At 51.9% G+C, this 14,244-nt stretch overlaps 4 protein-coding genes across 4 annotated transcripts; 1 reads left to right on the top strand and 3 right to left on the bottom strand.

The window, feature by feature from the left end:
* Window positions 1-78: 78 nt before the first annotated feature.
* SEPMUDRAFT_116152 (uncharacterized protein) lies at window positions 79-708 on the top strand (the record flags this gene model as incomplete). The annotated part of the gene is made up of 1 exon (XM_016901232.1): window positions 79-708. One exon carries the CDS (start codon window positions 79-81, stop codon window positions 706-708), a length of 630 nt encoding a protein of 209 aa, XP_016761209.1.
* A 211-nt stretch (window positions 709-919) lies between these two features.
* On the bottom strand, window positions 920-2,027 carry SEPMUDRAFT_83584 (ClpP/crotonase; the record flags this gene model as incomplete). Its single annotated transcript, XM_016910337.1, has 2 exons — window positions 1,697-2,027; window positions 920-1,603 (listed from the first exon to the last, which is right to left on the bottom strand). Coding segments are annotated over exons 1-2 (867 nt in total), but the record flags the coding sequence as incomplete, so codon positions are not given.
* Window positions 2,028-3,078: 1,051 nt separating this feature from the next.
* Window positions 3,079-5,304, bottom strand: SEPMUDRAFT_148460 (dicarboxylic amino acid permease). The gene is made up of 3 exons (XM_016904944.1): window positions 4,849-5,304; window positions 3,466-4,777; window positions 3,079-3,405 (listed from the first exon to the last, which is right to left on the bottom strand). The coding sequence occupies exons 1-3, from the start codon at window positions 5,037-5,039 to the stop codon at window positions 3,187-3,189; spliced, it is 1,722 nt and encodes a 573-aa protein (XP_016761207.1). The 5' UTR covers window positions 5,040-5,304; the 3' UTR covers window positions 3,079-3,186.
* Window positions 5,305-8,265: 2,961 nt separating this feature from the next.
* Window positions 8,266-14,226, bottom strand: SEPMUDRAFT_148459 (uncharacterized protein). Its single transcript, XM_016904943.1, has 2 exons — window positions 9,429-14,226; window positions 8,266-9,366 (listed from the first exon to the last, which is right to left on the bottom strand). The coding sequence occupies exons 1-2, from the start codon at window positions 13,788-13,790 to the stop codon at window positions 8,383-8,385; spliced, it is 5,346 nt and encodes a 1,781-aa protein (XP_016761206.1). The 5' UTR covers window positions 13,791-14,226; the 3' UTR covers window positions 8,266-8,382.
* Window positions 14,227-14,244: the final 18 nt, after the last annotated feature.

The following is a 14,244-nucleotide window of genomic DNA, read 5'->3' as shown; positions in this document are numbered from 1 at the left end:
AAACCACCAATCATTCCATCAACAAGAATACCCATCACACTCATCCGAAAGAAGTAGGTAAAATTCTCCAAAAGAAAAATGTCCGAAATCATCTACAAAACCCTCCGCACAGTCGATGCAACCACATCCAAGCCCCAACCCAGCGCAACTCGTGAGTCCATGGAAGAAGAGGAGGAGGAGCCCACAGCCTCCACTACTAGTAGCACCAACAACAAGAAAACTGCCACCCCTATCCTCACCAGCACAATCTTGCTTAAGAGCTCTTCCACTCCCACCATCGATTCCCTCGTGCCCACTACAATGGCAACTCTCGCCAGCAGCAGTTCCAGCTCAACCTGGAACTACCCTTACCCCAGCAGCACAGCAGCAGCCAAAGCTAACAATATCAACTCCACCACCTCGTCTAACTCCGACCCCGAGAAAGTCAAAGCTAAATTGCACACGTACAAAATTCATTATCGTAACATGATCATCGCGTTGACGTGCTTTGCACTTCTCCTCGTCGGGTTTGCGGCGTTCAAGGCGTGGAGATGGAAGAAGAATCGGTCGAGTGCGATTTTGGGGGGCGCCGCCCGTGGGGCGAGAAAGTGGTATAAGAGCTCTTCTTCACACAAGAATAGGAGCGAGGATATTGAGATTAGTAGACCTCAGAGACCTGCTACGGGCTGGAGCCCGTTGCGCGGTCCGGGTGGGGTGCATATGATTTAATTGTGTGGGGTTTTTTTTGGATTGAATATGAATATGAATTTAGCGGATTAGCGTTTGATATGTTTTGTGGCATGGCATGTAGTTCTGTTGATCAGCAATGTCGATAATGCTCGGAAAGAAGAATTAAAAATAAAAAAAATAAAAAAGACACCCTCCTCCAATTCACAATTCACAACTTTGCCTTCTCCTTTTCCTTTTCCCTCTCGCTCTCCCTCTCCCAATTCTCCACACTCCTCAAACTCACCCTATCCTCCTCCCTCACCTCCCTCTCCATCCTCCCCAACCTCGTACTCTCATCCACCCAATCATCCAACAACGCAATCGTTCCCCTCCACATCTCCCTCTTCAACTTCCCATACACCGACGACTTCCCCTTCTCCCTCCCAGCAACCTTGCCCACCAATCCCCACTCCTCCACCAACCGCAAAGTCTCCTCTAGTCCCCCCAACCCATCCACCAACCCGTCCTGCAGTGCCTCTTGTCCCGAAAACCTCTTCGCCTCCAAAACCACCTTTCTCAACACCCCCGCATCCCTCACCTTTTCCCGAAAAACCCCCAACATCGCCCCTCGCAACGGCAATCCGAGTTCTAATTCATTCAAACACACCCATCCCCTCTCTACATTCATGACACGATAATCATGCATCATCGCCAACATGAAGCCTCCTGCAAACGCATGTCCGTTGACGAGTGCGATGGTGGGCATGGGGAAAGTGAGAAGTCGGCGAAAGAGGCCGTAGAGGTATGTGGGGAGGTAGTCGGCGTGGAAGTTGGAGTGTGAAATGTCCATGCCGTTGGAGTAGAATTTGGGGAGTGAGGAGGTGGTTATGACGACTCCTTGAGGGTGGCGGTGTTGGAGGATGGAGAGGGAGAGGAGGAGGGATTTGCAGAAGGACTGAGATGGAAATTGAGGAAGGGGAGTTATTTTTTTGATTCTTCTCTTTTTCTTTTCTTTGTTTAATCATCAACGAGTAAAGAACATACTTACTGTTACCAATCGGTTATCCGGCGCATTCCTGAAGGTCAACAAATACACTCGGGGTGCAGGTTCCGTGCAGACGATCTTGTTATCATTTGCTCCTGCTCTATCTCCTTCTTCTACACCATCGCTTTCGTCACGAAGCGGTATTTCAAAGAGTACTTTGCCGGCTTTGCTGGTGGTAGAAGACATAGTAGGAGGGGAGTAGGGAGGCGGTTCCTTGAAAGTTATTCAATCAATAAATCAATAAATCAATAGGTATATATTCTTCTTTTTCGTTGATTTTGAATCTTAGGTCTCCTTGTCTTCTTTTCTTTTCGGGAGTGCTGTTGAATCTGATGCTACAAGATGTTGTTGTTTAAAGTGTACATGTATCAAAGATGTATGAGGTGAGGGTCAAGCGGGGGCACAGAAGCTTAGTAATCATCGGCGCGGATTAACCTCTACTCCGGCTGACCTCAAATGCTTCCAGGCACTAGGCTACCTACCTGCCTATCTGTCCCTATAGACTAACTTGCCTAAAATTCAGAAGAGAAGAACAAAGAGAAAAGACTAAGAGAAGGAGAATAGGGAGGAGGAGAAGAAAAAAGTGAAAAGATCAAAAGAAGGAGAAGGAGAAGGAAAAAGAAAAGGAAAAGGAGAAGAAGAACCGAGAAGGAGATACATAGAGAGAGCGAGAGAGCGAGAGAGAGAGTAAGAGAGAGCAAAAGAGAGCAAGCGAAAAGCGAAAGAAAGAATATATACACAAAGAGAGAAAGTACAAACATGTAGTATATCCCTAGGTATATATATAGAGAGAGTGAGAATACACACACACACACACACACACACACACACACAGACCTTACACATACACGCAAATACACACACACCAACACACATATACACCTACACCAAATCGAACCTATCGAAAGCAGGGCAGACAACGCCAACAAAGTCAAAGACGATAGAGCGCCTCGATATATACCTCTCTACAACAAGTTAACAGCAGCGTTCCCAAATCTCCTCCAAGAAGATAGAAGCTCTCCCAACGGCAAAACAAAAAAGAACTACTACCTAATGTTATACCCCTATTACGCAAAGTATCAAACATTGGGACTCTGGCTCTACTTTACTCTGCTTTACTCTACTCTACTTGAAACAAGCAAATATAGCGGGAAGGTCTCGTTGTCGAATTGGAAATGGAGGCTCGCAAGGAGGCTTTCCGTAAACCTTTATAATAATGAAGCAGAGAGAGGAGGAGGATGAGGAGCCGATCAAGGGTTTTTGGGATGTTGTTCTAGTAGGTTTTCGAGAATAGCGTGTGGGAAATATGTAGATAGACAGAATATATTGAATATATCTGTTGGATTGACTAGACATGAAACAGTCGTTATGGGTAGAGTTGCACAGGAAAAAGAAGAAATGCTTCATCTAGCTTTTCACACACTCTCTCTCTTTCTATACATTTCTCTCTCTATATATCTCTCTCTCATACAAACACACACACTCTCCTTTTTTTAGAAGATGTATCCCACAGAGTGATTGTATATCCAGTTGCCATTTCTGCCCGCAGCACGATCCGCCTCCTCCTTTGCGAGCCATTCTGCCTCATCGGCATCAATAGCATCTTTGCCGGTCCAGAGATCTGCCTCTTCGGGCTTGACTTGATGGGTTCCTTTGATGTATTTCCAGCCTACAATCATGATGAGGTAGAGAGGGATACCGAGGTAACCAGTCTGAAAAATAGTTAGCATGTGGTGAGTGTGTACAGAGTAGTGTAGATCGAGATGACTCACGATAAAGTTCTTGTAGTCAAAGTCTCCATATGTCTCCGGGCTGGGGATGAAGACGGTGAAGTTCTTGGTCAGTGCAATCAGGGAGCAGAATGCAAGAGCGCCATAGCTGCCCCACAGGCCGAATGGGGATCGGTACTTGAGCAGAGGGCTATCATCGGGTACACCTTGCGCTCGTCGGGCCTTGACGAAGTAAATGTGGGAGACGAGAATGGAACACCAGGTCAGGAGTCCGAAGATGGACACGAGATTGACAAAGTAGCCAAAGACTGTCTTGGAAGATGTCGAGACGTTCATGTATGCGATGCAGCCGATTGCAGCAGACAGACCCAGAGCATAAAAGGGAACTCCCTTTTTGTTGGTTCGGGCAAAGATTTCGGGCGCATGCTTCTTGATGGCCAATCCGTGGAGTGTTCTCGAGGCAATGTACAGATCGGAGTTGGAGGCGCTGAAGACGAAGATCAAGATGCAAGCATTGAGAATGGCTGGCAGGGCGGGAACACCAGCCAATTTGATCGCGGCAACGAAAGGCGAGGCAGCGGCGGAGGTGGAGGACTTGGCGGCCAGGGCCAGTTGCGGGCTGTCGTATGGAACAATCATGCCCAGGAACAGGACCGAGAGGATGTAGAAGACACAGATACGCCAGAAGGTCAGCTTGATGGCACGAGGGATGTTGCGGCGTGGGTTTTGCGCCTCTCCGACTGTGACACCGACCAGTTCCGTTCCGAGGTAGGCAAAGACGGCAGTGACCATACTCTGCCATACGGCAGCGAATCGACCCGTTGCTCCCTCAAACTTGTAGGGTTTGAACGCGCCGGGGTCGCTCCAGTACTGGAAACCTCGGACATCGCCATCGACGCCTCCGCATGCCATGATCAAACTGAAGAGGATGAGTCCGAGAATGACAACGACCTTGACGGAAGAAAGCCAGAACTCCAGCTCGCCGAAATACTTGATGCCGAGAAAGTTAATGGTCACGATGATGACGAGGAAGATGGTGATCCAGACACCCGGATTCACTCGTTCGGCAGAGATCCAGTATTGAATGACCAATGCAGCAGCAGTCAGTTGATTGGGAGTGGTGATGATGTATTTGAACCAATACGTGTATCCAAGCGAGAAACCAAGGGCAGGGTCGACGAATCGGTCGGCATAAACGGCGAAACCACCAGCAGCGGGGAGCCAGGTGGCCATCTCGCCCAAAGCAGCCATGACCACGTAGACGAGGAGACCGATGATGGAGTAGGAGATGAGAATGGGGGCGGGACCGGTGTTGGCCAGCGCTGTTCCCGTTCCAATAATGAGACCCGTACCACTGCAATTGATTGATGGTTAGTCAGCCCGTCCTGATATGATGATTGTTGCTGCCACCACGGCAGGACTTACATGGCACCTCCAATGGCAATCATAGAGACCTGACGGGCCTGCAGACCACGGTGCAAGCTGTGGCTCGCATCTTCCGTGGTGCCCACCTCTGGCACGGCCGGGTGCTCGTAGGCGTAGACTCCCTTTTCATCGTCGCGGGCGGGCGAATGCTCGTTGGAGGAGCTTCGCTTCTCGCTCCCAAAGATCGCCATGGCGATGGATGGGGGTGGGGAGGGACACTACTACTTCTTGACGGGGAGGCAGAGAGGAGGGAGAGGAGGGAGAGGAGGGAGAGAATGTCGTCGCGGAGAGTGTGGAAGAGGTGGTGTGCGCACACGAGATGTAGTTCGGTCGTCCATCGCGACGTGGGGCAATTGAGCTCTTTGTAGAAGCAGCGCTGCAGGCAGGATGCGACTAGGTTAGGATTTCTTTGGGTGAGATAGACCGATACCGACCCAAGTACAGGCCAGCGCGCGTGGTGAGAGCGCTCGTTTAGCCATGGCCGCGCCCGCAGCATGCACATGGTTACATAGCCAAGCCCGGTCACAAGGCCGTTATCTCAAGGCTGGGAGTCTAAGCCGAATGCAACCCTGCAAGTGGCAATTCGAGTGGTATAGCGGTGGCTCGGCCTGGCTTGGCACAACGGACAGCGAGGCCAGAGGAGTGGAAGGATGGAGATGGTGGCAGACGGGCCCAGTGGTGGTGGTGGTGGTAGCGGCAATCCTTTGCAGTATTCATTGGGGGGAAAAGACATGAGCGTACTTTGGTTGTAGTGGGTGGGCTGTGTACATGGAGGTGATACATGTCGGTACAGGACTACATCCTGACCTTTGACCTCCTACAGGTACATGTCGTCCGTAGTGAAGCCATCCTAGCGCAGGACTTGGCAAACTCTCACACTGCTGACAGGCTGTAATTCAACCTATTGAACAATACATACCACCAGGTACGGAGGTACATACCTAAGGTACGGTAACATACCTACTTCACTTCCCTCACCTGCAGGCCAAGGCCAAAGAGGACGGTGGTAGACAGGAAGAGGCAGTTGGATGCTGGCGATGGCGGCGAAGAGTATTCCAAGCTGTGACCGGCCCTCTTCAGCCCCATGGCCGCACAGCTTGGGTGGTGGTGGTGGCGGAGTCTATTCTTCTCCTCCTCTTCCTCCTCTTTTTTCATTCCTCCTCCACCACTTCAATGGCTGAGCAGTGGCATCCAGCGGCCTCACATCAAAAAGCAGAACTGCCGTAGTGTGCCTCTCTCCTCTTCCTGTAAAACAAAAGTAGTGGCGTGACTCGCCTCCAATACCTCCTAGTTCCAACACACACACACAGCCCGCCCAGATCCGAGAGTAGTGTCAAAATACCCCAGGCTGGGGATTCCGCCACGAGACAGTATTATTGATTCTTCTTCGTCACTTCTTCCATTCTTCCACGCGTATTCGAGAAGCAACACCTTATCTTGCTTCCTACACTAGTCTCACTCGTCATACCCGTGGGGTCGGCTGCCACGAGGTTTACCCAGAAGAACACCCGACATGGCTACACTCCCGGTAGGAGGTATGGCCACACCACGCTTGCGAAACTACATGTACCTGTACCTACCTAGGTATATACTGGACACACTGTTCACTTGCATGTCCGATTTGCATTCGAAAAGACGTCAGTGACGGAAATCCTAGACTAGACCATCATGTATCATACCTGGTAGGTACCTATAGATATGTGGTCAACAGTACCTTACCTTCAAGTGCCCTGACTGCCTGTTCAGGTCAGGAACAATAGTCTGGGCAGATGGGCTTGTCTGCCTCGGCGCCAACCCTTCTCGGCCATCTATCCCGTCCAGTCCACGCGGTGACGAGGGAATGATGATGGTAGAAGAGTGTGTAAGGTAGAGAGAGAGAACTACCGGCGATTCTCAAATCTCCCCGTCTAAAAAGTCCATGTCTCTCAACCAGGAAACAGAGTCCATGTCTCTCAACCAGGAAAACAGATATGCACGCACGGAGAGATGCCCGGGTTTCATTTCCATATCAGACACTATCGCATTCTGAGACGAAGGAACTGGGACAACAACAACAAAAAAGATCTACGATTCTCCGAGGAGGCAACATGATATCCATCCCATCCCAGGATCAGCCAACAACACAAACTCCAGTCTACGGCATCTCCGGAAAGACAAACAGAGACATTTTCAAACTTGGCGATGAATGTCATTGTCTCGTTTGATGATACTGATCATACATACAGACAAGACATCTCACCGATGATCGAATGCTGACGAGTGCACACACACAACAATGATCCGCAACCTCCCAAGAAAAAGAAATGTCAAAGAGTGGTGGTGGCACGATGAAACCCATACCCATCCATCCATATCTACCTTACCTTGAGAAAGCTGAGCTATAATCTTACCTACCTCACCCATAGTCTTATAGTAAACCCATACATACATCAGGTACATACATACATACACACACATACATACCTACACATCGATCTAGAATCTTACCTATCCACTACCTCCTAGTTGCATAGTTTAGTTTAGCTAGAAAACCCAACCCAACCGAACCGAACCATATTCTAGAATATCCCATCATTCCAAGAAAACATCCTCATCATCCTCATCATCCCCATCATTCCAAAAAAACATCCTCATCATCCTCATCATCCCAAGGTAATCATCCTCACCACGGAAGTCTTACCTCTCAGCTAGGTTCCTAGGGCTGACATACCTGTACTTGCTAAAGAATAATCCAAGAATCTCACCTACCTTAGATACATGTAGCTACTGTTTGATCGACCGGAATTTGAGAGACATAATCACTGGAAGTAGAAGTAGAACATGCGGCTCGGAAATAAACGAACGGTAGATTTTATATATACCTATAGATAAAAAGCCACGTGTGAAGCAACCTAGGGCTATCTTAGACTTACACCTTAGCTTAGCGTACCTTACTATAACCGTACAACCTCTAGTGTCATCAAATCTTCAATAAATACATCTTATGCATAAGGTACATACCTAAGTAAAGAGGTAAGAGGTACAGGTAAGAGGCAAAGTAAGGTCAGGTAACGATACATATAGTAGAAGCCGCCCTCCTACCGCCTACCGCCTACCCCTATATTAATCATCTGCCCCGACCTAAGTCCTACATCTTCACTAGCTACATGCAGCTAGCTATCGTAATTATTCTCTCTTCTTCCTCTCCTTCTCTCTTCTTCCTCTCCTTCTTCTCCTCTCTCTTCACTTCCTCGTGGCAGTAGTAGTGGCATTGGGGCAGTGGCAGATTAGATCAGATCAGACCAGACCAGATCAGGCCATATTGTCCGGACTCCGAACTGCCCGACCGATCGACCAAACCCCCGGCGATAGTGGACCTTCTCCATCCCTCCCTCCCTCCCATCCAATAAGCCCATCGGGAAAAAGCAGGTGGTATCTCGCGATGAACATAAAATAGAAACAATCGCGTCCCAAATCTCGTCATCAACAAAACAGACATATATTTCGTGGCCCGAAAAGGCTCTCTCTCTCTCTCTCTCTCTCTCTCTCTCCTCCTTATTCCTTCATATTTTCATTCAACAACAACTCCACCACAATCTGCGTCCTCTCCACCTCAGGATGCTGCATGACCAATTTCAGCGTCCGACCTTCGTCGCCTCCTCCTCTCCCAATACCATTGCTCTTGACGTCTCCCACACCGCCACCACCACCACTCCACGACGATGACCAATTCGTTCCATCATCCAAACACTTCACCTCCCGGCCCGCAATAATCTGCTTCAACCTCCCATTCATCGCATTGCGAATCTCCACAAAATCATCATCAAACAGCACCAGATACGGCCCGTACAACGCTGCCGAATTCGCACTCCCCACAAATCGCATAATGACACTCCTCGAAACATCCCCATGCTTGTTGATGTACACCGCACAGTTCGTGTACACTAACAAGAATTCCTGCTCACTCAACCGCAACATCCGCAATGCACGTTGATCTTTCACGTGCGTTGCAATGTTTTGCACATGTTCGGCATTGAGATCGGGCACGCTCCACGGCTGTTTCTTATCGAGTGTCAATACTTCGAAGCCGCGCGCGGTGCTGACCGAGAGGCTGGACTGGAAGAGTGACATGCCAATGCATTCGGCGGGAATGTAGAATTCGTCGTATTCTCGAAAGAACTCCGTGTTGCCGCGTTTGAAGAGACCGGCACCAGCGAGCCGGTGCCCGCCTTTCTTCTCGCTGGATTTTTGGTAGACGGGTTCGAGCACTTTGAAGACCGAGTTGAGGTTTTCGCGTTTTTTGTAAAAGACTAACGTCCGGTCTTTCATCTTGCCGGTGCAAAAGAAGCCGACGTCTTTGGATCCGGAGAGCTTTTGTGGTGCTTTGCGTGCAGAGTCGTGGGTTGGTGTGGGTCCATTGTGTGCAGTTGGACATATCACGTCGAGGTGGTATGCTAGGAGTGACTTGTCAGCGATGAGGAGGAACAAATTGAACTCTTCGAGCACTGCAATTTGAGAGACGCGTTGCATGTTGATGGCCTGTACACGTCACATGTTAGCCGGTGTGAACCTCGACTCCCCTCCATAATCAGTCTACTCACCTTGGTCCACCCGCGAGGGTTGTCAAGCTCGCTGACAAAGACACCATAATCTGTTCCAACCGCTATCATTTGCGTGCTCGGATGCGGCGTGGTAAAACTGGTTGCGCAATTGACTCGTGCTCTGCAAATCGGTCCAGGTCGACCTGTATCCTTGAATCGAAGCTCGACCTCCTTGATGGCACGATCGAGTGGAGTATTCTTAATCGTCACTCCCCTGCCGCTGCCACCGAATGCATCATACACGAATGCAGAGTCTGCCATGACCCGTAAGCGGAACGGCTCTGCATTTTGCGCATGCAATGCTGCCGCATGCTTGGTCTTGGCCTCGATGATCTTGGTACACCAGTCCCGCCTGGACTGTTCTGTCGCTGCAAATAGTGTATATACGTCCTTGCCCAGATGCTTGACGCGGAAGGGATAGAGGATCTTGTCGTCTTTGCCATCCCCCAGGGAAGTCACAGCATGCAACGAATTGACCGAGGCTCCCGTATTGACGTGCTGCAAACCTGGCATGGGTGTGTTGGTAGCGACGCGAGCGAGCGTCATCGGATCGCTGGGGCCTCTACCCGTCGCCTCTCTGACCGAAGTGATGCCTTTGACATAGCTCGACTTCTGCACAGGCGCATCATTGGCGCTATCGATGACGAGTAAATCCATCGGTATCGGCAGCCTGGAGACATCATACTTTTCAATCTTGCCTCCTTCGCCGACTCGCTGCACGACTGTCTTGGTCAGAACGAGGTAGTGGTCGAAGAGGAGAACATGACAGTCAAGCCAGTTGAATCTGCTGCTACCCATCCGCTGCAGGTCGCCGCGGTGAATGAGAGAACGCCCAAAGTGATCGAGATTGAGCTCGACCTCTTTTTGCATCCCTGGACGCAGGACAAGCTTCGACTCCAGATCTTGGAGATCAATCTTCCTCTGCATCTCCGCGACGCGAAGATCACATTCCGTCGCTACTGCTTTGACTTCTTGCAGTGCTACTTGCAAGTTTGCTTTTTCCGGGGTCTCCTCGCGCATCGTCTTGAGGACGGTCTGCAAGAGCAGGGCATATCGCTGAAGTCGAGTGATGGGCGACTTCAAGAAGCTGTCCAGAGGCAGTCTGTTAGACCTTGGATCGGCTCTGCACCGCTCTACAAAGTTTCGAAATTCGAGGTTACGCTCCATCTCCGTGCGGACCAGATGATCTGCCCTCGAGAAATCCGTTGCATAATTCACGTATGCCGCTTTTGCCATGCGTGTCCATTGCCGGAAGATATCACTGTAGCCTTTGATCCAGGGGCCCTGCTCATTTTGTCGATATTTCAACTGAGGCAGCAGATGCTCTTCGTTCGACTGTCGGACGGTATCCACTCTGCCGAACACGGCTCTGATGAATCCGTCCTTTCGCTTGGGCGTGATGACCGAAGGTTCGACACGAATGAGCTGGTCTCGATACAGTACGCGAAGGACATCGAGGTTCTGCATAAAAACCTCCTCGGTGTACACAATTTCATGGAGAATGTTTTGCCTCTCAATCTCGTTCTTATCACGACTCTCGAGATCCTCTTTCCTGAGCTTGTAGTACTCTGCCCAGCTTGCCAGCGTTGCTGAAGGCGCCGCCTGTAGGTTAATTTTTTTCAATGTCCTCTGGCAGAGATGAGAGTAACATCGCGTGTTGGGTATGACATGGTCATGCACTCGAGGCGAATAGCAGCCGGATCGCGTGAGTTGAAATACGACACCAGAGAATGGTCCCGGTATCAGCTTGACCCACTCTTCGGTCGACACGAGAACGCTCGCTTTGTACATGTCCTCCACGATTCGATCGCTCAACGCCTCCGCATCTGCAATGTTCATGGTAGGCACCTTGCTGGTGAACAGAGCGACCAGAGCTTCTTTGATATCTGCTTCTTTGAGCTCCGTATTCTGTTCCGGACTGGTGACTTGCAGCAGCCATTTCAACAGCGAAGTCAGTGCCCACGGCTCCTCACATTTCCTGAAGTCCGGGGCACCGAGCTTGGCCGCGGTGAAACGCTTGCCAATAGCTGGAAGATCGACAAGCATGCTACCACTGGCAGGTGTCGTCTGCTCCGAGCTGTAGCCCGATGCTCGAGCTTGCTGCTGACGAAGTCGTCTTTCTTCTGCATCCGTCTTCGACCGCAGAGGTTGGGTCACTAGAGGCGTAGTACTGTGGCTGAGGAGAGACGTGGAGCGCGGCACATAGAGGCTCTGTGCGGCAGCGCCGGGATATGCATCTGGAGTATATGGCGGCTGCCCTGGCCCGGGCAATGGTGGCAACGCTTTGCGCTCGGTCAGTGGCGAAATATCGTCCTCGGTATATGGCACTGCGGGTAGAGGTCTCGATGGGTATGCTGTGCTGGCTTCTTGAAACCCAATATCTGGTGGCTCATCGGGGAACCGGTCGGGGACCTGTCCTTCCATGAACGAATATTCGTCGCCTTCGTCGTAGCTCTGGCGTCGCCCATCTGCAGTCGGTTCAGATAGTCCACCAGTGCCGCCTACCTCCACGCGAGCTTGCGGATTGTAATGCCGGAGAGAGTCTGTGCGGTAGCTGTAGTCTCCGCGGCTGGAAGCTTGTGAAGCGTGAGATCGTCGCATGGAGCTTTGCTGGCTTGAAACGCCCTGACTGTGATGGCTCGTAGTATCGTTAAGCTCACCACCAGCAGCCAATTGGTTGGGATCGCCACCATAGGACAAGTGCACATCGTAGCCGCCGCCGAACGTGGTCATGTCGACACCTGCGAGATCATCACTACTGTCGCTAGCATCGGGTTGCTGGTGACGAGAATCGCGCTGGGAGCTCAAGCCATTGAAGCGCGCCTGGCTGCCACTGCTCTGCCTCCTCGATTCCTCCTCTTCTGCCATTCTCATCATCGCCAAGCCCTGAGCGGCCTCGACATCGCTGTCGCTCCCATAGGAATCAGCGACATATTGTGTCACGGACGGAGATAGGCGCCCATTCTGGTTGCCTCCGTTTCGTGACGCTCTACTGTCCTGCCGCGTGTTCAACGATAAGGCGCTGGTTGACGGAGGCTGGAAAGGAGCTTGGCTGATCGCGATCGACGGGCTTCGATTGCCGAGTGATGCGTTCCCGGTCGTCATATTCATGACTTCGTCAAACAACTCGTCTTGCGTCTGGTCGATGCCTTCGTCATGGCTGCTGAATCCAGTCTGCGTCCGAGATATTGGGTCCGGCTGAAAGTAGTGGTGCTCCGCATTCGCACTCGGACGAGAGGGCAAAGGCCGTTCGTGTGGATGCCTATTCAACGTATCTGCCCTGGTGGGCGCATGGGCAGGCGGAGTCGGCCCAGACGTGACGCCTGGGGGAGAGGGCCTTCCCTCGCTTGGACGCTGAGGAGAAACAGAGTAGCGAGAATCGGAGCCACCCAGAATGGGTGGTGACGGCAACCAGGTCTCATCAGGTCTCGCGCTGGGCATCGCGGTAGGCATCGTTATCGGAGGCATTTGCGAGTCTAGAGGGCCAGAATGGGGAGGGAAATCAGCAGTCGGGTAGGGGGCAGGGGGCGGTGCTCCTGCCGAAGCCTGCGAATAGCCATATCCCGAGTAAGAGGAGTGCGAAGGTGGAGGAGGGGGAGGTGGGCTTTGCGAGTAGCCATATTGGTGCGAAGGGGGTTGAGGACTGTATGGCTGGTGGGTCTGGGGACTCCAAGGCACGTGCGGAGACTGCCCGAATTGACTCTGAGACGGGTGTGGGGAAAAGGTGCTGGAGTTGGAATACTGAGCAGGCGAATATGCATATGGATCTACTGGTCCACTCGTGCTGCTGAGAGTCGACTCTTGATATACGGCAGGGCTGTACTGCTGAGTGTATGGGCTCTGCGGTCCCAGGCTGCTGGCATAGGCAGCGGGATTATATGTCGACTGGGATTGCTGTTGTGAGGGCCGACGTTGCGCAGGCTGGACATAGTCTTGCGGATTATACTGCTGACTATAGGCAGGCTGCTGCACGTAGCTGAAGGAAGTGCTCCTGGGCGACTGATAGGGCTCCTGCTGGTAGGCATATCCTGCAGCAGTTTGTGGTTGCTGCACCGGTCCCCCTCCTTCTCCGCCGCCGCCGCCGCCGCCGCCTCCTCCCCCTACTCCTCCTCCTCCGGTTGGGGGATATTGACTGTAGCCCGTCTGGGTCTGACGCGGATACTGATAGTGGGGCGGGTCTCGCGGGGGCAGTATCGGCGGGGCTCGTCGGCCATCGTACGCTCCATTCAGCGCGGGCTGCTCGTATTCGTCGTACGGGTAGTGATATCCTTGCTGCTGCGCAGGTGGTTGCGATTGTGGAGGCGGCGGCGGAGGTTGCTGCTGCTGCTGCTGCTGGTACTGTCCTGCCTGATAGTACGCCATGGTATTGTATTAAGTGGGATCGTCCCGTATGATTGCCGTCCTGCCAGCACGTCCGCTCTGTTGCTCGTCCCACATGAGTCTCCCTTCTCAATGCTGCTCTCCTTCGCCAATCTGTACATCAATCGTACACCCGTGTGTTCCAAGAGTGCGCCTGGCGCTGTTCGTTTGTCGCAGACCTAATCGCTCCAGTGGGCGAGATTTGTGGGATTCGGGCGCATCATTCGGCAGTTACAATGGTGTTGGTATGCCTCGTCGCTACTTGTCGCATAGGGTGGGGAGGAGAGGAGGTGGGAAGTGTTGCGCATGGACTCGAGCGGCGCACGCAGCGAAGAGCGTAGGTGCACTGGCGCGGGAGCACGAGGAGGGGAGGGCGGATTTGCACAGGCGATGAGGCTCAGGCAGGATGTTGGGTCTGGTGGTCGGTAGAGGAGGTGTGTATGCGCATTGTTTGATG

Source organism: Sphaerulina musiva, assembly GCF_000320565.1.
Source record: "Sphaerulina musiva SO2202 unplaced genomic scaffold SEPMUscaffold_4, whole genome shotgun sequence".
NCBI classification, from domain to species: domain Eukaryota; kingdom Fungi; phylum Ascomycota; class Dothideomycetes; order Mycosphaerellales; family Mycosphaerellaceae; genus Sphaerulina; species Sphaerulina musiva.
Note: the sequence above shows the minus strand (reverse complement) of the source record. Positions and strands in the feature narration are given on the sequence as shown.